This window comes from Grampus griseus (genome assembly GCF_964374135.1).
Source record: "Grampus griseus genome assembly, chromosome: 16".
Taxonomy (NCBI): Eukaryota; Metazoa; Chordata; class Mammalia; order Artiodactyla; family Delphinidae; genus Grampus; species Grampus griseus.
The window spans coordinates 80,093,839-80,118,343 of NC_139010.1; the positions used below are offsets into that span (position 1 = coordinate 80,093,839).

Below are 24,505 nucleotides of genomic sequence, written 5' to 3' on the forward strand. Positions count from 1 at the left end.
ATTTTCTCCCCAAGGCTTGCTGCGATACCTCCCCTCCACCCCCCACCAGGAAGGAGACCCCACAGTGTACTTCCTGACAGCCATGGCATGGACCATGGACCACACTTCCTGCAGTTGCTGGTCTGTTCCAGTGCAGGTCTGTTCGCCCCACTAGACTATGAGCTCTGGGAGAACAGAGATCTGTCTTGGTCACCAAATAATCTTAAATAAGTTTATTCAATAAATATTTGTTAAATGAACAAATTAATTTCTTACATTTTCCAGAAATATTTTTAAATTCTATGATTCGATATATTCTACCTTGAATTGCTTCACAATCACACCTAACTGGGAATTCACATAAAAGTTTCTATCTCCCTCATTCCCTAGGAAGTTATTTTTTATCCTTGTCAAATCCTTACTTTTTAACCCGATTCCCTATTCCCTTCATATCTAGGTCCTTAGCTGAGACCTCAAATGACACTTTTGTGAGAAATTATATTAAAACTGTTTGAATTTTTGTCTCCCCACTAGAGTGGAAGATCCTTAAGGTGGACACGCGTGGTTCATATTTCCCCCAATACTTAATAGAGGACCTGACACATAAGAGAGATAATAAATATCTGGATGGAAGGATGGATGAAGACATTAGAATAATTGAAAAGAAGGGAGAGAAAGGCTTAGACTCAGGACTTAACATGGGAGAGAAGTAATAAAACCAAGGGACATTTATTTCTAAGGAAGAATGAACAGTACTCACTAGCAGACTAATTATGCATAAGAAGAAACAAATATTTTAAGATCTCTGACTTAAAATACTAGGGCAATGGCGTCGTTAACAACCAGAAATTTAAAAGTAAAATAAAATAGAATGAATGAATGAAGCTAAACAGTAGCATAAAGTGCTTCTGGGGGGAGCGAAGTGTTCAAGGGGAGGGAGAGAACCTTCAGGAGAGCTGGGAAAGTGGTCAGGGTTAAGGTCATCTTGATGGGAGGACATCCAGGTGTAGCCAGCCTGAGATCAACTGCAAAACAGGCCAGGAGCCTAAGTGAGGGGCCAAAGCTAGAGATACACACAGAAGTCCTAGAATTTCAGAGCTGAAAGGAATGGCAGGCACGTAGGCCACGGCCTCATTTTACACACAAGGAAAGTCTTAGAAGGGTTACTTGCCCCAGTCATCCTGCCAGTAAACAGCCCAGCCACAACCTACGCAAATCTTCCAATTTCTCATCTGGCGTAATTTCCGCCAGGCCACGGTTGCTTCCGAGCATCTTTATACAAAGGTAGTAATAGAAGCCATCGGGTTCTCAACCGTCAATGCTTTTAACTACTCTTTCTAGCCTAACAGCAATGTCAGGGGACAGTACTACGATGACAGCGGGCACTATTTTACACAGCTAGAATTGCTGCTGAAATGACACCATTCAGTTTCACTAAAACACCTGGATATACTCAGTCTGGTTATTATTCTAAGATCCAGGATAGCTGCTTTCAAACTCTAGAATTCTACATGATTCAGATGATTATGGGCCACGTTCCCAAGGTTCCGACTTTGTTTTCTGAGTGCATTTCATTTATTTCTATTTACTCACATAAACAAATTCTGCAAGATTAGACTATTACAGTATGTTTATAATGTTATAAACATCATATAGGCCTGGCAGTGCAATAAATATAAACAATCCAACAGCCCTCACTGTTCTTTTTGCCCTCCTCCACAATAGAGCAAATGATTTCACCTATGAGGCAAAGAAAATAATTCAGAAATGGGACAGCTCTTCTAGCCATCAATTCAAATCACCAGCGAAAGACTGAACACATGCATCTTGGGCTTCATGTAGGGATGTCTGCTGACACAGCCAAGCTGAAAGTTGAGCACAAGTCACAACTAATTGCAGAGCACCCACCCCACGCAGCCCTGACTGTGTACGACGTACTGCCCCTTTCAGTAAGTCACACATGGATGACGACAGTAAGTGATGCAAATGCAAACTGAAAGGGTCGTCTCTGAACAAAAAGGAGAGACACGTGAAATCACCTCTCCTAATTATAACGACTTCTGTGCTTCAGGAACCTTCCCAATCACCCCAAGCAAGCTGAGGCACGCGGTGAAGTCTGATGCCTTCGCAAAGTATCGGCTGAAAAGAATTATGATTCAGCAAATGCCAGAAATGTGAACATTTCATAATTTCAAGCGGCACTAAGATTCCAGCTTCACAGGGAGCTGTTGCATTCTCTGCACTGATAGCAAATACCGTACCGTTCTGCGCCCTGACTCTGCTTCTCCTCCGGGAGTGGCTTTTTCTTTGTCCCAGCAGTGCCCTACCCTTCTCACCAATGAACAGTGCCCTACCCTTCTCACCAATGCATTACATGCCTTGAGATTTCATGTCTCTCTCTAAGGTTTCTCTTTGGAAGGTACGCACCCCCCAGGCATCTAGAACATACTTCAGTACTTAGCAAAAGGTGTGCAATTTGGTGAACAAAACAGAAAACTGTTCTTTTATAACTGAAAAAAACAAACCTATTTACAAATTTACCTGGGCCTTTCAGCAACAGATAACACCCACATTTATATATTTGGTCTAGAAAATTTCCCTACTAGAAAACACAACTTCAAATATTTTCATTCTGAACTCATCCAACAACTTTTTCACATTCTCTCAATCCAGTTTTCTGGACTGTGTGACGTGCCACACGTGCTGAAGCCTGAGCGGTGAAGCCGGCTCCGGGTCGCACAATCAGGCGCAGACGCTGACAGAGCGCGTCCGGGTCCTGGCTCTTATCTCCTCCCTGCAAGCAAATCACCGGGACTCTGGCCCATCTGCCGCTACGAGAGTAGGTAAGAGGGGTCCTCCGAGTAACCAAAACCTAATCTACATCAAGGCTTCGCCAGCTTGACTTCGTAACCGGAGCTCTACAAATTGTACAGATCCGGAACGCGAAGCCAGGACGCTCCATCCCCACCCCGGGCAACAGGCAGGAGGCTGGGCTGCTGGCCTCTGGGAGGCTGGGGCCCAGGATCCTCAGCTGGTCCAGATCAGAACCAGGAGGGCAGCGGAGCAGTCTCATTGCTGCCCCCGCAGCAGCAGGACAGCCACGTGAGCCACACTGGTGTGGAACCTCCTGCCCCTCCGTCCACGTCTAGAGATTGCGTCCCCTCCTCTAGCGGATGTACAAGTAAAGGACGCGAGACACAAGTCATCTGTGAGACACAACGCCACTACAGTTAAACAAATTCTAGTCCCAAAGGCCCTCAAGCCCTCGTTTTATGTCCCCAGCCTGCCCATGGTGACTGATTCCTCTTCTGGGCCACCCAGAGCGTGGCTGTGCCAAGGTCCCAATCACTCACTTTTATTTAAGAACCAGAATCACGAAATCCAAAGCTGAGAGGAACCATACGGTCCAGCGATTCACCCAAAGGCATGAATCTCCACAGCAACGTTCCTGCAGGGCGCACGAAGCTGCCCGATGTGAGCCAGACGCCGGAACTCATTCCTGAGGAGTGGGTCCCCTTCCGCATTAAAGGTCACGTGTCCCTGGATACCGTAATTTGTATACCTCTTGAGTGAACACAGGTAGACTCCGCCAGCAGAAAATGCGGAGTAAGTTACTCAGCTAATAAGGTGCAGTTGTTCTAGACCAGCCAGCTTCTGAATTTAGGCTAAAGCTCAGGTACGTCATGCTTATTCAGCTCACTGACCCAACCATTTCGGGGGAAATTTCAGGACAAGGAAGTAAATAGATGGTTCTAAAAATATTTCATTGTCTTTTAGGCTTTTTCATAAATCTGCCCCAAAAAAGGTAACAAGAAGAAGCTCTATAAATGTATGAAAAGTTGTCCTCTTTTCCAGAGGGCAGTCACAAAATAGCCCCCATACCATCTGCACTAAAGAGAGGCGGGATTTTGGGATCCAGCAAAACACTGTGGTCCTCTTGGGAAGGCTTGGGCCTAAAGACAGACTTTTCTTTGAAAGGTTTAAAATGCTGAGGAAAAAGAAAATAGTCTTAGAAGCTCTTTAAAAAATAACCAAGTTGTTTCCAGAATTAAGAAAACAACTGATGCTCCCATTATTTAAATTGGTTTAGAATTTGATTTCTCCTACCCTGAAGATACATACCGCCTTCACACTTAACAGAAACAAGCATGATTTATTAAAATGATCAAGAAGTTAGAGATGACAAGAGAAACCATTGCTAGGTATTAACATAACATATTACATGACAACAATTCTGGCCCTTTAAGATCACAAATTCTAAAAGAAAACTCAAGGAGTATATATTAAAAAAATTTTTTGTTTAAACAATAGTGTGGGTTAGCAATTCTGAAACTAAATTTTGAGCATTCTAAGATTGAACAAGTAAAGATATTATGAATAATGGGTGCTAAGTTTCTCATAGTTAGAGAAAGGAGTTACAAATATGGAAGTGGGGAAGGCTAGAATGAACGCTGTACAGCTGAACTGGAATCAGAGGCATCAGTAGGAACCCATGGTTTTAAAAATAGAGAGACAGAGATAAAGATAAAACAGAAATATACATAGAGAAAGAAATACAGAGAAATAGAGAGCAACAGAGAAAGACAGAAACCGAAAGAGCTAGAGAGATGGAAGGAGAAGCAGGAGGGCCTAGAAGCAACTGACAAGTCAATGGCCAACGGGCACTTAGCACCCATCTCCTGGTTTTTAAATACAATTCCCACTAAAATGAACCACCAGGGCTCCTTGAGAAAAATGGCTGTTTCCAAGACTGGAGCAGGGAACATACTAGATGAGCCTATAACATCTTACTGGGCCAGAAAGCAAAGAAATGCTCAGAGAATGATGTCAAAAGAACACAGAAGGCATCCTGAAGGGGTTCCCATAGGCCACATGGGGGACGATTTGAGCAACAAAATAAACGGGCTTAGTAATGAATTATCACCTACAGAATAAAATAAGAATTCATGAGTCCACACTGACATAAATAAATGAATAAATAAATAAGGAAGAAGAAAAAGCTCAGTTTTACAGAAGAATTCCAAATATTAAATGTATCAATAGAAGGAATTTCAGAAATAGAAAAATCACCATTTGGTTACTACCGTGTAATAACGTCAAAGGTAAGAATCGTCCAAGGATGCTAAAATTAGTAGCTGGAGGCACGACAAGAAGCAGACTCTACGTAGCCTCCAAGTATCTCCCCATATCTCTTAAATGATAGGGGGGGAATTGTAACTTGACGATAGAGATCAAGACAGTCACCACCTTACCAAGTTATCAAAGTTAACATCACCAGTCATGGGAAAAATCTTCTGTCTCCTGCTACGATGCCCCGAGGAGGACACATAGCACTTCTGTGCTCTTCCTGCCACAAACGCAAAATTGGAATCTAATCCAAAGGAAACACCAGACAGATTCAAACTGAGGGATGTTGTACGAAATAACCAACGTGTACTCTTCAAAAATGTTGTGGTCATGAAGGACAAGGAAAGACTGAGAAGCCGCTTCAGATCAAAGGTGATTAAGGAGAAATGACAAGGAAATGCAATGTAACTTTGGATTGGATTCTGGACTAGAATTTTTTTTTTAATGACAAAGGTCCTTAGTGGGCAAACTGATGAAATTTGAATGTTATAAGTTAGATTTTGGTAATTATGTTGTGGCTAGCCCTGTTTTAGTAGATATTGCTGAAGTATTTGGAGGTAAAGGATATCATATCATCAACTGACTCTTAAAATGTTCAGAATAAAAATCAGTGTGTGTGTATGGAGAGAGAACAATAAAGCACGTGTGGTAAAATGTTAACTTTGGTGGAATCTGGGTGAACTATATGTGGAAAATCTTTGTACTATTTTTGCAACATTTTGTAAGTCTGAAATTATTGCAAAATAAAAACTTTCATTTTTTTTTTTTTTGGCTGCGTTGGGTCTTCGTTGCTGTGCGCGGGCTTTCTCTAGTTGTGGCGAGTGGCGGCTACTCTTCATTGCGGGACATGGGCTCTAGGCCCGTGGGCTTCAGTAGTTGTGGCACACAGGTTTCAGTAGTTGTGGCACACAGGCTTCAGTAGTTGTGGCTCGCGGGCTCTAGAGCACAGGCTCAGTAGTTGTGGCACACGGGCTTAGTTGCTCCGTGGCATGTGGGATCTTCCCAGACCAGGGCTCGAACCTGTGTTTCCTGCATTGGCAGGCAGATTCTTAACCACTGCGCCACCAGGGAAGCCCCTAAATAATTTTTAACTTGCCACTTGTCCACAGAAACCAGGAAAATTATACTCCTTCAGTTTTCATCCTTAGCTTCTTATGACAAACTAAATCATTCATTGTAGCAACAACTCATCACAACAAATAGAAAATCATAATAAACCCTTGATATTGGCAGCTATAAACAAGATTAAAGAAAAAAAAAACCTGTTGTCCATTTCACCCCTCTTCAAGTTCCATTTAGAACAAGTAAGCCCCAGAGGTAATAAAAACCTTAAAGCAGCAAAGTATAGTAGAAAGAGTTCTTAGAATTCCAGCTCAGAAAGTTATGTGACATTCGTTAGACAAATTATCAAACCCCTCTGGGCCAGGGTTTCATCATCTGAAAAATGAAGGGGTTCTATCAGATTATCTCTGTGGTCTACTCTATAATTCTCACATCATGAGAACCTACAAATGAATTTCATAATAAAAATACTTACTGCTTGCTTTACAATTTAAGTGTAAAATAGAGATCTCACTCAAATCAAACTTCAAGTTCAAATATGACAACAATAAACTGGCCAGTAAATAGTCATTAGCTGTCTATCCTAATTCTTTCCTCCTTTTTAGATCCTGAAGTGTGTGGCTCTAGGCCTGGATCATATTTGGCCACTCGGTTATTTCTTACAGTCTGGAAAATAAGAACTTCCTTGTGCTTCTGACTTTCTGTAACTTAGCCAACTTCACCAATAAGCATATCCACACATCCTGATTATCAGACTGCTGGACATGTAAACATGGCAGTTAATCCCCAAACCTGTGGCAGGCAAATAACATCTATCACATCTTTTAAAATATAACATGCACAACAAAATAATTTGAATAGGTTTTTCTGCTATTCTAAAGAACATTCAGTGGTACAATAAACACAATTAATATCCACCTACGTATTAACTTTTATTCAGCTGGCTTTCATAAAGAAATGTAGGGAAGTAACTTAACTGTTGTGCCTGAATTGCTAATGCTCTTTTTTGTTTTGTTTTTTGGTTTAGATAATATCATTATTAAAACAGAACACTATGCTGTGACACTGTGATTATTTAAGTAATACAAAAGTACAACACACAAAGTAAATGCTTTTTTGTAGTGGCTACTCACCTGAGAGCTCTTGCCACATTTAGCATCTCCTGAAACGATCACAATTTGACTTTGAAGCAGATTCTCCATAAAGGAGTATTTTTCCTTCCATATTGGAAGATCTTCTCTTTCTTTCAGAAGTTTATAATAACGTGATGAATATGGCAATCCATCGAAAGGGTTAAGTTCCAGATCCTCACAGGCCAAAATCCCCTCCTCATTCCCCTCACTGGAATCGAGGGATTCAGGAAAATAGCGTTTTTCAGAGGAAGAGTTTGGACATTCCAGTTCTTCTTCTTCCATCTTGTCCAAGTGAGCTTAAGCAGCTGGCATTCTCCTACAATAACCCACTGCACATAGGGTTGAAAGTGCACATATACAAACTCAGATGTCCCAATGTCTAGGCCTTCAGTTCAAGGTTTTACAAGCTGAATTCCTCAAATCTGCATCTGTTCTTCTTTGCTGCATGAGCTACTATGCTGGCTCCCCAGCACTCTTCAGCACGTCAAATGATTGTCAATAAACCACGCTAAACACAAACAAAAAAAAAGAAGGAAAATCAGGTACATATACATACAAGATGTTCAAAAGAAAAAGCATACGCATTCAAAAATAAAAGCACGATTCTTCCTGTTAACTGGTTACTGTCTTTTATTTCTGCTGTCTGTTTAAAAGGCCAGGAATAATATAGGTTAATTCTTAAAGTCTGGTTGGCTGCAATTTTTTCCTGGCCAGTTTGGAAAACAATTCCACACTGGACCTGGTGCTCTCTGCCTGATCCGCCTCTATCACAGGTCCCTGCATCTTGATTGACAGTGAATAGAAAGCAACAGGGGGACATTGTGAGTGTGAGCCTCGATCACGTGGTCACTAATCCCACTACAAAAGAGATGCCAGACCCTATAAAAGGGAAAACTGTGAGGGCTTGGGGAGTGTTCGCCAACACTGGCTACAAGAGTCTACTATTTATTTATTTATTTAGTATTAAGAACTCCTCTAGTTTAAAGAAGAATATTTTAAAAAAATACTTCATTTTACATTTGCTTGTGCCAGTTTACAGAGTCAAGTGAGCGGGTTGCTTATATTTTTCCATCTGAGGCTATGGCCAGCTTTTGTTAATGAGGTCTTTGTTTGCTTAATTAAACCAGAAATCTCAAGCAAATTTCTCGAGATTCCTGGGTCCTCAGCCCAGTATGTCATATTCAAGAGGCAATAAAATACATTTAATTTAAATGAAGAAGTGAAAAATTGCCTAAGAAAAAGTAAAATTTATGCTAGTAACACTCCCTACGTGTCAGGTAAGGGGTCCTTCCTTTTGCAATCACTGGTGATTTTTTAAAACTCTAATCAGTATTGCTGGAAATAAGCACCTTTTCACATTAATCAAGGGAAAACTAAAAAGACAGAAAATCTTGAGTACAAAAGAACAAATAATAAAATACATTTCATGATATCTTGTCACTCAGATCACTCTTTTTACAGCACCCCATTTATTAGAACTATTGCTTTTTTTTTAATGTATAACACACCACTTTATTTTTTTAACTTCCTTTTTAAATTTTTTTTCAAATTTATTATTTTTTAAATTTATTTGGCTGTGCTGGGTCTTAGTTGCGGCATGCAGGATCTTTTTTTTTTTTAGTTGCAGTATCTTTTTCTTTTAGTTATGGTGTGTGAACTCTTAGTTGCGGGGTGCGAACTCTTAGTTGTGGTGTGCGAATTCTTAGTTGTGGCGTGTGGGATCTAGTTCCCTGACCAGGGATCAAACCTGGGCCCCCTGCACTGGGAGTGAGAAGTCTTAGCCACTGGACCACCAGGGAAGTCCCGGAATTATTGCTTTAGATTGTCAGAGTTAGCGGGCTCAAACGGCTAGCTCCTAATCATAAGTAATAAAAAAAAACCCTCCTCCATTGGTCAAGCCAGGCTCCAAGGAAACAGTTAATCACTTAAGAAACATGCACTGAGTGCCTTTTCAGGGCTTAAATTAATAAACTAGGCACTGGACACCCACTTACTTTAGGGGTAGGACGAAGAGTGGGATAGAATTTTTAAAAAGTCACACACAAATAGGCCAAAAGAGGGAAAACCAGAGCAGGGAAAGGACGTTTTAGCTCTATGAAGGTAGAGTTCTTCAAAATTCATTCTAAAAGCCATTGTTTCAAAATTATAATGGAATTATAATGTTGTGATAACACAAATGCAACATGGATTAACTCTACAATTCTTCACTGCCCCATGGCTGAGACCACATCCACAGAAAAGCTCCAAAAACACAATAGCCTGAGATCACAGGACAAGCTGACTTTGACACGGTATCCAAGAATCAGAAAATTCTACTGCTTAAGAGAAGCTGACATTTAGTGTTATATTCAATTTTTGTTTTGTTCTGATTAGAATCCCTTCCAAGGGATCTCATCGTACATGTAAATTAAATTACTGTAATGACCAATGATTGCCTTAGGTACTATTTCTGAATTGTTTTAACTTAAAAACAAACAAAAAAGCAGAGCTATTATTTTTACCAAATATGTGTCCTTGAAATGTTTCTCTTAATTTTATAGCACTCATTAAAAGTGTAATAATCTTGTAATTAAAGTAAAATCTTACTTATGAAGTATTTACCACTTTGAATCCTGGGGGAACAGTCACGTTTTCTGAATAGTCATCTTTCTAGAGATCTAAGGCTCACCTAGCCCCTTCATAACACATACAATGTGTACAGATACATCACCCACTTCTCTGTTATGGTGATTAAAAGATGACCACAGATTCTCTGCTCCCACGGAGAGGTGGAGCCTATTTCCTTTCCCCTTGAGTCTGAGCTGGCCATGGGACTCAGGATGACTACAAGAATGCAGTGAAGTGACGATCGGCTACTTCCAAGGCATTCACATGCTTGAAACACTCCCCCTTGGAGCCAGCTGTCATTCTGTGAGATGCCCAAGGAACGGGGAGAGGCCACTGGGAAGAAACCAAAGCTTGGCGTCTGTCTTCAGAAAGCACAGACCGCCAACCATGTGCGTGAGCCGTGGAAGATGCTCTAGTCCAGTAAAGCCTCCGGATGACCACAGGCCCAGCCCACAGGACACCCAGCAGAAGGAGCCAAGTCAACCCAAAGAACCATGGGAAGGGTACCTGGTCACTGTTATAAGCCACCAAGTTCCAGCAACAGATAACCAGACTTCTGCCTACTAAACAGAGTATACTCAGAATTCATGCTTTCTTCACAACTCAGCATCACCAATACGTTGGTTCCTATAACACAATGATGATTGCAGATTTCCCTGAAGTGACAGGGGTCAAAGGCCAGACTGCGGCCCCAGAGTCCTCCTTTCTCTGGGGATTCAGTACCCACGTCACACTGTGGTCAGCTCATTTACCTGGTGAGGCCATTCTCTGCTTCTCTAACCTGCTCTCCTACTTGGCATTTAGAAACCAGTTAGGCTTGTTTGACAGAAATACTTGTAATGGTTGAGTCCACAAAGGGCTCTACGCTGAATCCAATGAGTCTGAAGGGTAAAGCTAAGAAGTCTGTGACCTCTATTTCCAGTTCGCTCAGGACCTTTTTACTGCGATATAGACTGAGTTCCAGATTTGGAGGGGGGAGTGGCTGAGTTTTGAGCCCACCCGACTCCCACGACAGACCTCTCCTCATTTATCCAGCAACTGGCATCAGTCATGCCAATGATTTTCTCCTAGATGTAATTAAATACATACAAAAGATCCTTGTCTTGGCCTTTGGCAAATTTAATAGTACTAACCTAAATAAAGGAAAACACATAATACGGTAGGCTACATGCCACTGAAAATAAAATTTAATAAAAACCGTTATCAGTATAAACAACATTCTACTACAATAATTTTAAATCTGAAAGACTGGCATTTGCTCCTTTTCAAAGCTATGCTACCTGAGGCTGTAGATTACACCTGTCAGAGACGGCCCTTTGAAGTCAATCTATTGCAACTCTTCAATGAGTATTTATGAAAACAATACACATCTAGTATAACATGAAACCACCTTCACCAAGAAAAGAAACAGAAGTTGATGTAAGATGAAGCTATGTGTTAGCCATTGATATTCTGGCTCTGGTCCAGTAATTCTAGAAATGTTTGCAAGGGACTAAGTGAAACAAGATTGTGAAATTTGTCCTGAATAACTGTTTCACTGTTCAATGCTCCTCTTCAGTATTTCTCTCCATGTTCAATTTAATATAAATGTGTTCTTCAGACCCACAAAACTCTCAAATGTACCATTTTAGCAATTGCAGAGATCTGGAGATTTCCCAACACTTAGTCTCTGGACCTCTTCCCTTTTCTCTCTATAATAGGGCCCGCATGGTCTCATCCTGTTTCATGGCTTTAATGCCATCGTATGTGGAGGACTCCCATTTATTCATCCTGTCAATCCTCTCTCTGAAACGTCAGGTCTCACGTATCCAACTACCTACTTGTCATCTCCAACTTGGATATTTTTTTTTTTTTTTTTTTTTTTTTTTGCGGTACGCGGGCCTCTCACTGTTGTGGCCTCTCCCGTTGCAGAGCACAGGCTCCGGACGCGCAGGCTCAGCGGCCATGGCTCACGGGCCCAGCCGCTCGGCGGCATGTGGGATCTTCCCGGACCGGGGCACGAACCCGCGTCCCCTGCATCGGCAGGCGGACTCTCAACCACTGCGCCACCAGGGAAGCCCCTCCAACTTGGATATTTAACAGGCTTTTCAAACTTTACGTATCCAAAACTGAGCTCTGATATTTGCCCCAAAGCCATAAACCTGGTCTTCTCATCTTCTTCCTTTTAATTGCTCAGACCAAAAATTTTGAAGTTACTCTTCATTTTTGTCTCAAATTCCACCTCTGGTCCTTCAATGGATGTGCAGAATAACAGCCTCCAAAGATGTGCACGTCCTAATCCCTGGGATTTGTGAATATGTACTTTGCTTGACAAAAAGGGCTGCAGATGTGATTAAGTTAAGGACCTCGGGATAGGGAGATTATCCTGGAGGGTCCAAGCTAATCGTAAGGATCTGAAGCTCAGAGAGCCGTTCTCAGCTATAGTCAGAGGGAGATATGACCATGGAGGAAGGGTCAGGGAGATGCAACGTGCTGGCTTTGAGGATGGAGGGAGGGGCCGTGAGCCGTGATGTGTGTGACCTCTAGAAGCTGGGATTCTCTCCTACTGGGTCTAGAAAGCAGCACAGCCCTGCCGACCCCTTGACTTTAACCCAGTGAGATCCTGTGATGGACTTCTAACCGAAGCACCGTAAGATAATAAATTACCACTAAATTTGCAGCAATTTGTTACAGGAGCAATAGTAAACTAATACATCTGATCATGTCAGCTCTACCTTCAAAATACATCAAGGACCCCATACGTTCTACTGTGAACAGCTGGTCTGAGCCACCATCCTCTCCCCTGCATTACTGCAATAGCCTCCTGACTGGTCTTGGTTCCACCCTTAGTCTCCTGGAGTCAAAGTGATCCCGTTACAAGTCAGCTCACGTCTCCTCTGCTCAAAAATTTCTAATGGCTTCCCATTTCATCTTACTCCAAGGAAAAGCCACAATCCTTAATAGGATCTACAAGTCCTGTGGGACCTACAGCCATCACCTGTCTGCCCTCGTTTCCACTGGCTCCCTCCCAGCTCCCTCTTCTCTACCCACGTGGCCCCTCACTATTCCTCAAACACACAGCACACGCCTGCCTCAGGGACTTCACGCCTGCTCTTCTCTCCTTCTGAAATGTCCTTTCCTCAGATATCCCAATGGCCAGTTCCCTTACTTCCCAAAGATCTTCATCAACTCTGTGAGGGCTTCCCTGCCACGTGGCTGCCCTGTCTGAACTTCTACCCACACCCCCGCGCCCCAAACCCACTTCCTAGCTTATTATTTCCTGCATTATTTTACCTCTTTATTTTGTTTACTGTTGGTGTCCTCCACCAGACTGCAAGCACCCTGAGTCAGGGATGTGTCTATTTTGCTCCTCACATCTACAGCAGAGCTGACACATAGAGAGCATTCAAAAAATATTTGTCGAATGAATGAGTGAATGATGTTATTAGCACGTCAGGGATACTGCTGTTCGACTTTCCAGGTTGCCCTCGATTCATCAGTGACCAAGTCCTTCAAAATTCGGGATTCTGCTCCTTCCATCTCCCTCGTCTTTCATCCCCAGACTCCCGTGACCACCTACCTTTCTCCTCAGTCTCTCCACCGCAATCTCTCTTGCACAGATTTGCACTTTCATTATTTTACTCTCCTCAAAGTTCCAGTTAGCTTGCTACTGCTGAATGAACAGAGTTGAGACACTTCTGTCAGGAATTCGCTATGTTTCTGGATTTCGGTAACTTTTCTGTCCCCTTTCATTAATGATATAGAATAGACCCCTGCTGTTTTTAAGGCATATGGCCTGAAATTTTGGTGAATCACCACAAGCATCAACTGAAATATTTGTGCCAGCTCTTGAGTTTTCCCTTGAACCACATACCCAAACCACAGATTAGCTCCTTTTGCAACATTTATTAAAGCTGTTTCTTTCTTGGTGACTTGAGGAGTTGTGTGGAAAATCACAGAGCTGCACTGAGATTCACATAACAGCGTTGTCACGCTTGCTCCAGCAGACCCCTGATCTTTCGGGCCACTTGTAAATAACCAGTACGAGGAGGCAACATCCCTAAGTATTAGGGAACTACTGAACTATCTGTACTACTTACTGTCTTTCCCCCATATTTTCAGTCTCTCTACTTGAACCATTATTGAGCTATATTTTCTTTGGCAATTTCCAGAGTCTGAACCCAAATACTGTAGGAACCCGCGTCCCCTGCATCGGCAGGCGGACTCTCAACCACTGCGCCACCAGGGAAGCCCCCAAAAGTTATACTTTTGTCAGTTATATTTAAAAACTAAGATATTCCCTAGTGTTGCAGATTTCTGACTCTCCCAGGAAAAACACAACCTTAATAAAGTAAACCCTGATCTCCATTATGAGTACAAATGCTGAAAAAATAAAGGTATTAATTCTCTCCTTTTACAGGAGCAGCTCAGCAAAAGGAGACATCTGCCTATGTGGAACCTTTGGAATGAAGCTGTAACACTAACACAAACACTCAGCACACGTACTCAACACATTTACTCAGGTTTTCACTTTGTGTCCTCTAGCTCTAGGTTTATCATAGACTTCCTAAGGTCAAGATCCGTTTCGGAGCCATCCTTGCGAAGTCTACAATATAAAGGGCTTTGCACAGATTATGTGATCAATAAATATTATCTGAAATAATAAACGATATACTTGTGAACCATGATTATAATGTTTAGAAGAAAGAAGGTTAATGAGGCATTACCAGTGAATAATAACTCTTCAGGATAAAGGGCTATTATTTTTTTTTGGAGAATGGGATCATTAGTCCCGTATTCCATGCCAATTCTATTCAAAGTGCTTGTTTGCGGCAAGATAAGGAGCTTAAACCAGAATGTAAATTAACTCACTGCCTCCTTCACTGAAGAAGTCTTGCTGTTAAACTGAAATAAACAGTATGATTAGTGCCATAGTCTATTTACATGCTGGTACCAGCTCCTAGTCTCATTGCAAACCAGTAACAGTCTGTGGACTGGCACTGGTCTGCAGACCACACTTTGAAAAGAAAGGTTCTGTACAACCCCTAAAGTTGGACTAGCACTAATGATAACGATAATAATGATGATAATTCTACCAATTAGCCTTTACAGAGTGCTTACTGGGTGCCAGATGCTATAAGTGCTTAAGCACTTTATATGGATTACTTCATTTAAACTCTTAAGGACCCCATGAGGGTTGACTTTATTATTTCCATTTTTTCAAATGAGGGAATTTAAGCCTTCAGAAGCTTAGTTAATTTATTCAGCTTTGAGATGCGCATCTGTGGTGGAGCAGGTGCTGAAGTCCTGTGGTCTGATCTCAGCTTCACCCCAGGTACGTGTACAGTGTGTGCATAACGACATCGTACCACACTGCTTCCTGACTGCGTTAAAGAATGTGGGCTCCCACCGCAACACTGTGGGGTGAAGAAATACTTGATATTATGGGAAATGTCAGGCAGGGTGGTCTGGAAAAAATACCGTAAGACAAATAATGTGCAGTTCTTTTATGGGAAGAAAAACATAGTTGTAATCACCCACATGAAGTTACAGTCAAATACCTAATATGTAAACTTTATTTCCTAGGCATGTTACATTTTAATTGAAACAGTGGACTTAACGTTACTGGGATTTTTAGAAGATTACCCCTTTGCTTTCCTTTGTTTTAATTGGCTCAGAGCTCCCAAAAAGCACATCCTACTGGTTTCTAGTATCTACTTAAAACCTTTCTTGAACAAGGTAAGGTAAAAATTCAGAACTTATTTTAAAAACCTTATTTCTAGACTCCTAAAGTTGACTCTGTCTTGACTTTAAGTAAGCAAATCAAATTAATCAGCTACTTAAAAATACTCAAATGAAAAATGATTCACTTTTAACTCAATATTGGCTCATACCAAACACAGCTTGAATAACCAATCCTGCACAGTTAATTTGTTAAAGAATCCTACATTCTGCTGGTAGTTTGCATCTACAGAAAGACTTCCCAAGCTCAAGCAATGCTTATGTGTCATAATCACATATTACTCTCCACATGGAAGTTTGTAAATCAAGGGTTTGGTTAGACTTTCAAATGGCTGGGTCACTCAGTGCTTTTCAATATTACTTTGGTGATTTTTTTAACTGAATAATATTCTGAAAAGTAACACTTGAGTAAAAGCAGAGTTAATGAAGTATGCTAAAATATTAATTTGGCTCATGTGTGCAGTCAGGTTAGGTATCTGAGCAAATGGGTGGGAGCCAATCACAGCTGCAATCTCAAGACTAGGTTACTGCCGGCCTCCCCGGGGAAGTCAGCGTATTTACTGGGCCTCCACCGCACGCGAAGCCAACTTTGACCCACTTTTTTCAAAGACAGTATTTGCTTGAGGCATTATCATACCTCCTGGAGTTACATTCTGCTCTAAATGGAGATCATGAAAAAACCACAAATACCAGGACGTTTTGTTCTTTGCGAACAAAGCAATGGGTAGCCGTTTTGCATCACCTTTAACAAAGCAATAATAAACTGATAAACTGTGTTGTTGTGCTCTGTGGCAGGTGGAGGGAAGCACTGGGCTGGCCAGAAAGTTCGTTCGGGGTTTCCCATAGGTGCTATGGAAAAATTCGAATGCACTTTCTGGCCAGCCCACTGTAATCATTTCAGGGAATGCTGGTACATGAGCCCTCTAACAGCAGGGATTCTGTTTTATTAATCTTTCCAGATCTTCAGCTCACTTTTCTGGCCCCGCCTCTTTAGTCTCCTTGCGTTCTTCCTCCGTACCCTGCTCCTCCTATAAGATATATCCGTGTACCCCAGAGTTCTATCCTTGGCCCTCTTCTCGTTCCACACCATCTCACTGGGGAATCTCATCACATTTTTAACTTCAATTACTGAATGCTTCATCCAAATTTCTATCTTCATCCCAGACGTCTTTCTACAGTTCCAGACACACATGTCCAACTACTGCTTATGGGACACCCCAACTCAGATGACAGGCAATTTCAGAGTTAACATTCAGAACTGAGCTCATCATCTGCCCCATTTCTTACACTCCTGAGAAAGAAAAAGATGTCTTTCCTTCTTTCCTGTTCCAGATTCAACAACTGACAGAACGGTCCCCCCCCTCAGCGGGGAGACAGCCCTGGCTTCTCCCTCACCTTCACGCCTCCCCAACACCAACTCCGCCTCTCTCAGCTGTCCCTCCTCCTCCCACCAACACCGCCTTAGTATGTTAACATTTTTTCACGGATTACTGCAAAATCTCCAATTTTTTCTGCATGTAATTTTGGCTCTCCATCAATGTCATTCACAGGCTGCCGGGGATCTCCTTCAAATGCATAACTGATCATGTCACTGACTCAAGTACTTTTTATTGCCTTCAAGATAAAATGTCACTCCCAGGTTCTTTCTGATTTAGCCTGCATTTGCCTCTCCAGCCTCACTTCCTTCCACTCCCTTCTACTAAGTTCTCTCTGCTCCAGCCACAATGAACTTTTGCCTAGAGTTGGCCTCCCTGCCTCCCTGCCTTTGCTCAAAGCTCCTCCTCTGCTTGGGAAGCCCTCCTGCCCCCACATACGATCCATCTGGTCACTTCCTAGTCCCTGTATGAACAGCGACTCCGGAACCAAGGAAGCACCTAACACGCTACGGATGCTCAATAAATGTTTGCTGTATGCTGGAATCAATAACAACCCTCTACGTTTAATAAATTCTTTGCAATATACACGGTATTTTCATTCATATCTATAATCACATTTACTTCATTTCTATTCTCACAACTTGACTATACAACCATTTCAGGTTTTATTATCCCCAGTTATCAATGAGGAAATAATAGCTCCTGACTTTACCAAGGTGGCAGAACTAGAAATTAATGCAATCATCCCTGACTAAAGGCTTGTCCTCTTTCTATTATTATTCAACTTAAATGATCAGGTACACACCGAAAACCCACGATGAGCTAAAGGAATACAGAAGCCTAGGTCATGGACTTAGCTCTAAAATGCTTAATCTAATCAGAGGCCAAGACCCATACACAAAAAATGACAGAGAACTCTACACGAAAGTAGAGTGTGTGTGTGTGTGTGTGTGTGTGTGTGTGTGTGTGTGTATACATATATATATATATATATATATATATAATAGATAGCCAACAACGACCTATTGTATAGCACAAGAAACTATACTCAATATTTTGTAATACCAGTAAGGGAAAGAATCTGAAAAAAATATATATATATATATATATAAAAATATATGTGGCTGAGTCACTGTGCTGTATACCTGAAACTAACATGAAGCTAACACAATATTGTAAATTAACTATAATTCAATAAAAAAAAATTCTAAGAAAAAAAAGAAAGTATAGTAGAGTATAGGGATAAGTGCCAAAGTGTGTAGCGCCCCCAGTAGGAAAGAGAAATACATTCAGTGGGCAGTCCCCTAACCTGGAAGACTCCCCAGATGGGAACTGGGGGTGTGGGTGGCATGGCTCTGCAGCCCGATTATACTACGAATGATTAAAAGGGCTAAGAGATGGGCATTTCTTGAGTCCAACAATTTGAGTGCAGACCATGACAGGTCTGGAGGACTGAAAGGAAACAGCAAAAATGGAAATATAATTGTTTTCTGCCTTTGACTGAACTCCTTATGAGTTTCAGAAAGTAACAGAGAAAGAGGAAAAAGTACCCTCACTCTGGCAAAATAACAAACAAAAATCCAAAAACAAAAATGAGAAACTTCCTCTGACTTATGATAGTAAGTTTGCTAAATGGAAATAACACGTTCATTTGCTTTGTTTTCTTTCCTTCTTTTTTCTTTTTTAAATCATCCTACTAGGATTAAATAATGTTAACTTCCTACTGGAGTTATTTTTACTTTGAATTCTGATGTGGACAAGAGATTTAAATAAGAAAAAGAAAGGCTACTCTTACTGGCTACCTTGCTATTCCTTGTGACAGTGCTTTGGCTTGCTACATTCAGTTAAGCATCAATCAGCCAAGTAAATAATAATGTAACTATTCTATCCAGTGAGGAGCTTGGAAACTTTTTTAAAAATCAGGACTTCATTGTTTTTAACTTGACCACCAGTAACACCCTGAAAATGACAGTGAAAAGAAACGGAAAACAAAGTAGTAGAAAATCCCCAAAGGGACAACCAATACCTTTACCATTCATCTCAACTCCTAGGACATTAGCAACCTTCTGACCTCAGGATATTTCCTCCAATAATGTATCCTTTACCTAGAGCGATTTCTCTAAAGCTCTTCTCACTCATTCAACAGACATTTAACAAGTACATTGTGCTAGGGCTGGAGGAGGAGAAACCGAATGTTGTCCCTGCCTTAGACATCTTTGTACCTTCCCCGCCTCCCACTTCCCCCCACCCACACCCAGTCATTTCTTCCATAGGTACACTATCCCCTAAAGTCCAGTGTTGCTTTTCAGTTGCCAAAGTCACCTGTTACCTAAAATATTTCAGTGCAGGATTTCCTCAATGTCAAGTTCATAACTACTGATAAAATCATTCATCTATAATACAAAGTATTCACCAATGTATATCTCAATTTTTCCAACCTTAAAATCTGCATGCAACTACTAAACTCCTGAGTCCTTGTTACTCTGGCACGAAGATCTACAATGTTGCTTCTTCTTTTTAAATACAAATGCCTAATCCTTTACTATATGGGAAATTTTAACCCTACCTTTTTTTTTCCTGCTAATAAAAGCCAAGTTTTCATCACTATCTTATCACATTGACTAAGATGTTATTAATGAGCACCATTATGTTTGTTTCTTGGATGAAAAGACCAATTCATGATTTTGCAAATGATGTGAAAACTAGAGTTTGAAAAGACTATACTACCAAAGTACTGTTGATCTTAGATGCTTTCTGTCTAAAAATCCATCCCCTGTGTCTCTATGTAACATGAACAGGTATTTAAGGTACCATGAAGTGCTTACTTTCCAACCTCAATTTATTACTTTAATATTTTAGCTTATGAATTACGGATTCTGTATATATCACACTGCTTGTCGATATCCACACATAAACCTTCTTGCTTTGACAATTAATCTGAAAATGTCTCCATATAGTCTGGGAGGGGAAAGCCTAATTTGGTGGAATATAATAAATGTCCCTTTTCAACACAGGATATATGCTTCTCAGGTTCAATTAACCTCTGAATGATTCTAAGAGAAAAGTAATTCTCCTTGATGTTCCTTGTCTACATAGCGGAAATCTCTCTAGTGGCAAAGAATGAGTAATCACTTACATGACCGCAAAAGGCCACTTTTCATTTCCCTCAAGTACTGTCTAGAGCAGCAGGAGGAACTGATGGAGGGGTCATAATCTCCAGCATGAGCACTAAATCAGTCATGCCATTTTCCTCCCACCTGCACTTTCATTCTCGTCCTTTTCCTTCTCTCTTCTCCATTTTTCCCTCTTCCTTACAGTTGTTTTTCTTAACCTACAGCACTCTCCCCGTGGTTTGAATTTTTACAACCTACCAGATAAAATCCCTGGTGACCCTCAAAGCTTCCTTACCTGCATCAGTGTTTTAAAAACAAATATTAGGAAAGATTACGGTGTGGGATCACGTTACACTTGTTTCACATACCTATAAAGTTTTGGCACAGAACGTGAGGGCTGATGCCACAACTCAATCGAAAACCGGGAGGGCTGAAACAAACACACACACACACACACACAAACTAACTCAACCGGAAAGATCCGACTCGGGCCCACAGCCTGAAATGTGACACTTGGGATGACAGTGCAATGCGGAGCGAAGGAATTCTCCCGGGTTTCAGGATACAAGGGACACACTCGGCCCACTGCTGACGACAGAAGAGGCTCTCATCTGCTCCATGCTTCCCGCAAATGTGACACGAGTGACCCAACTCTCCGCTCCCAAGGCGGGGCCGGGGTCCAAGCCCCCAAACCCCACCCCCGCGGCCGGGGCCCCCTGCTTGGAGGGCTGGTGTGCACAGGTTCTCTCCCCGCGCCGAGACGCTGCTACGGGAGGTTGGGGGAGGCCGCCTCCTCCGGAGCATTTTACGAGTCGGGGCAGGGTCGTCCCGGGCCAACGGGCGGGCAGGGGGCCCCAAGCGGCCGCAACAGGTGCGCCCGGGCCGCCCACCCGCCCCTCCCGCCGCCGGGCCCGACCTTTACCTGCAGCGGCGGCTCCCGAGTCCGGGGAAGGAGGCTCAGGCCCGGCCGCCCTACCCCGCGGGGCAGGCCGAACTCGCCGGATGCACGGACCGACGGACCGACAGACGCCTTGGGTCGCCGACGGAGGGCCAGCAGGCCCCCAGCCGAAGGCCCGGGCACCGGCCCCGCCGGGGCCGCGAAGGCCGCCAGGGAGGGCGCGATCGCAAGATCAGGCCTCACGGGCAGAGAGTCTTCAGCCGGCGACCCCGCCGCCACCCTCGCTCGGTGCCCCTGCGACGCGCGGTCCTCGCGGCCGCCTGCGTTGCCTCGCGGCTTTTGGTCCCTCCCTCTCGCCGTCCTTCTTGCCCCTCCTCCCCCGCCCTCCGGGTTGTCAGGGCAACCGGAGAGACGCCGGCCCTGGAGGAGAGGCTTTCGGAGGGGCTGCGGCGGCGGCGGCGGCGGCGGCGGCGGCGCGGGGGGCTCGGCCCGTGGGGCCCCAGGAGCATCTGACCATGGAGCCCCAGAGTAAGGGGGCCGGGGCCAGGGCCGGGGCGGGCGGCCGGGCCTGCCCGGAACGGGTGTGGGCGCCCTGCGCGCGGCTCCGCAGGCTTTTAATGCTTTTGACACAGAAATACGGTCTCCTCCTCGAGCTTTCTTTTCTTGGAGAGACAAGAAGGGGGCTAAATCTTGCCGAGTGTGTCCGCCGGGAGCCGGAGGGCCGGGTGAGCTCGGTAGTGTGGGCAGGAGGATGCAGCGCCGCCAGTGTGTTCCTTCCTGAAATGACCCCCTAGCAAATCCATTTCTTATTACTATTACTGTCATTGTTGTTGTTATTTTGTTTGGTAGTTTGATTCATTAACTGTAAATAGCCATTCTGCTTCTAAAATGTCAGCAATTAAACATGCAACAAGGCTAGGTCTTGTATTTATTAGAAGAGATCCCGTCCTCTTCCCAGTAGTCGGAGATTTGAATGAGAAAAAAATTTTGGAGCTTTGTCCAAAACTGTTAAATTCGTTACTGGAGGTTCTACGAGGTAGGCTTGGACACACACACAAAGTTACGATTTCTTTTTCTGTTTCCCACATTGTTTGACAAAAGGTGGGCAGTCTGGAGTTATCAGATCTAACACAAGCTTTAATTTACTGTGTTGATTGTTGTTGTTATTATTATTACTACGACTACTACTCAAACCTCTCTAGAAGGACAGTGCTCCGTCCTTCTTTCCCAAGCTAATGTTTTATTGCTCCTTTTGTTCTTAAAATAAGAACAGTGTTTTATATGGATGGACACTAGAAAGCCCTTGAACTTTTATAGAAGGATGCAGTTTGACTCTCCAAACCAAGTCGTCTTTTCTTGCACAATTTCAGAAATGGAAGTACTCAGACCAAATCCATTCTCTGGGGGATATGCTGACATTATTAAAGTTTCCAAGAAGGTTTTTAAAAACTTTTGCCTTTCTTTTAACTCACTTGCTGAGGAGAAAACTTACAAGTTGAGAGTTAGAGTTGTTTAAGTTGATTTTGTACAGTATTCTGTCACTTGCACTTGTAACTCTCTGGATTCCACATTTTATCTAACCTATTGAAAGAAATTTACAATAATACTGAAATTTTTGTTTCATTTCAAACTGATGCCAAGGTGTGTATGTTTTCTCTTTAGAGAAGAAATAAATCGAAGTGAAATATATCTTTTAAAACAGCAACTTTATTTCTTCAGATTTATGTTACTGTTTAAATGTGTAAACTATAACTTTCCAATCCATCAGTGCTCAGACTGTGTATCCACTCTCTCGTTCATGGTATTCATTATGCTCCAAACACTGTCCTAGGATTGAACAATGAATAGGACCATGTGGGCTTTGGTTATCCCTGGAAAACTGAGCAGACACTTGCCCAAGAATTTTTGAAACCTCCCTGGGGTCTGAGATTGGGGAAAAAGAGATGGGCAGAAGGCTTCAGGCAGGAAGCAATAGTAGGCTTGCAGAATGACCCAGTAAAGAATGAGGGAAGGGGATTCCAGAGAGAGGGAATCCCTTGGGTATAGGCGCTGAGACCTGAGAGAGTAGTGTGGGTTTGAGGCTCAGAGTTCAAAGATCAGTAAAGCTGTAAGTGAGAGAAGCCAGAGGGGTGGAGGGGAGGAGAAAGAAAAGAGACAAGCCTGGAAAAGTGAATAGGAACCAGATCCCAGAAGCTCTGTAAAACTGTGAGAAATTTATTACTGCTATGAATTTCACATTTATATCTCATCTCATTGGATTTTAAGGTGGAAAATATTTGTTAAGGAATCTATGCCTGGGACACAACTATAAATTTATTCTTTCTCACATACTCTCAAATGCTGTTATCAATTTAATTTTAGATAATTCAAACAATAACCATTTACGATAGGGAATTCTTTCACAGCCTAATAAACACCATTTTGCGTGTTAGTAAATATTTAAAAGGACAAGATTAAATGATCTTTAAGATCCCATTTAACTTGAAGATTCATACCCAGCCAGATTTCACCTGAGACTCAAGTTGCTATTTTATTCTCTCAAAGGTGTTGGAGAATGCCATGGCTGTGATATTAACAAATATTACAGTTATAGGGTCACCATATGTTGCTGTGCCAATGTGATCCGACATACCTTAAGCCTGGTGTGTACGTGCTACCTTTTGTTATTGAGGGGTTTCAAATAGCATTTACAAGGGTAGTTGAGTATAGCATCAGTGACTTGATTAAAAGGAAGGCTCCTTCTTAATTGTTTTTAAGGATTAAACATATATCTAAGGACAACACCAAGGAACTACTAGGAATAACCCCCAAGTCAGTCTTATCCATTCTGTTTCCACACACTCAGTTTTCTATTACTTTTAGCAATGACCTTTATTAACTCAGTCATTAAAATCCAATAAACATAAACTCTTCAGATCCCACAGCTGGATCATACTCTGGCACTAGGCAGAGCGTGACAAGGGCTACCACTGTTTTACAGAATGATAATAAGTCAATGATCCCAGAAATGACTCCTCAGGGAAAGGGCAAATTAAATAAACTCACAACCTCGGGCTGTTCAGAATGGTTTTGGCTCTTGCCTTACACATTTACATGTTTGTTTTTTTTCACATTTACATATTTAATTATTTTCTTCCTAAACTAACAACACTATTGGAAAGCTAACCCATGTATGAAATAACATGGAAAATGTACATCAAATTTCTTTTTTTTGTTTTTAAGAAAATATTTAAGTTCAACAGTACTATCTCTTCCCTAAGTTTTTAGTGAGTGACAATGCCAAGGGGTAGCTTTGGGGGTCTTTAACCCTCCCCCCCATGATCTTCCCTAGTCCACCAAATCACCCTAAACAAACACATAATCTGAATTTTAAAATGTGTGTATATATCAATTGCAGCATCAAGACAACTCCCCAGCTCCCACTTACAGCCATATTGCCACCTGTCCCCTAAACTCTCCCTATAAAATAATGTGGGCCTAGTTTAGGCC

The 24,505-nt window shown here is 42.3% G+C and overlaps 1 protein-coding gene across 1 annotated transcript in view; it reads right to left on the minus strand.

Moving 5' to 3' along the window:
- The window catches only part of DHX32 (DEAH-box helicase 32 (putative)), a 52,368-nt gene extending 31,069 nt beyond the window's left edge, over nt 1–21,299 (minus strand). Inside the window, exons 1-2 of the mRNA XM_082673362.1 lie at nt 21,041–21,299; nt 7,302–7,809 (exon numbers count right to left, since the gene is read on the minus strand). Of these exons, the coding sequence (XP_082529488.1) occupies nt 7,302–7,583 (282 nt within the window). The 5' untranslated portion in view covers nt 7,584–7,809; nt 21,041–21,299. The remainder of the gene's footprint in view (nt 1–7,301; nt 7,810–21,040) is intronic.
- Between the last annotated feature and the right edge of the window lie 3,206 nt (nt 21,300–24,505).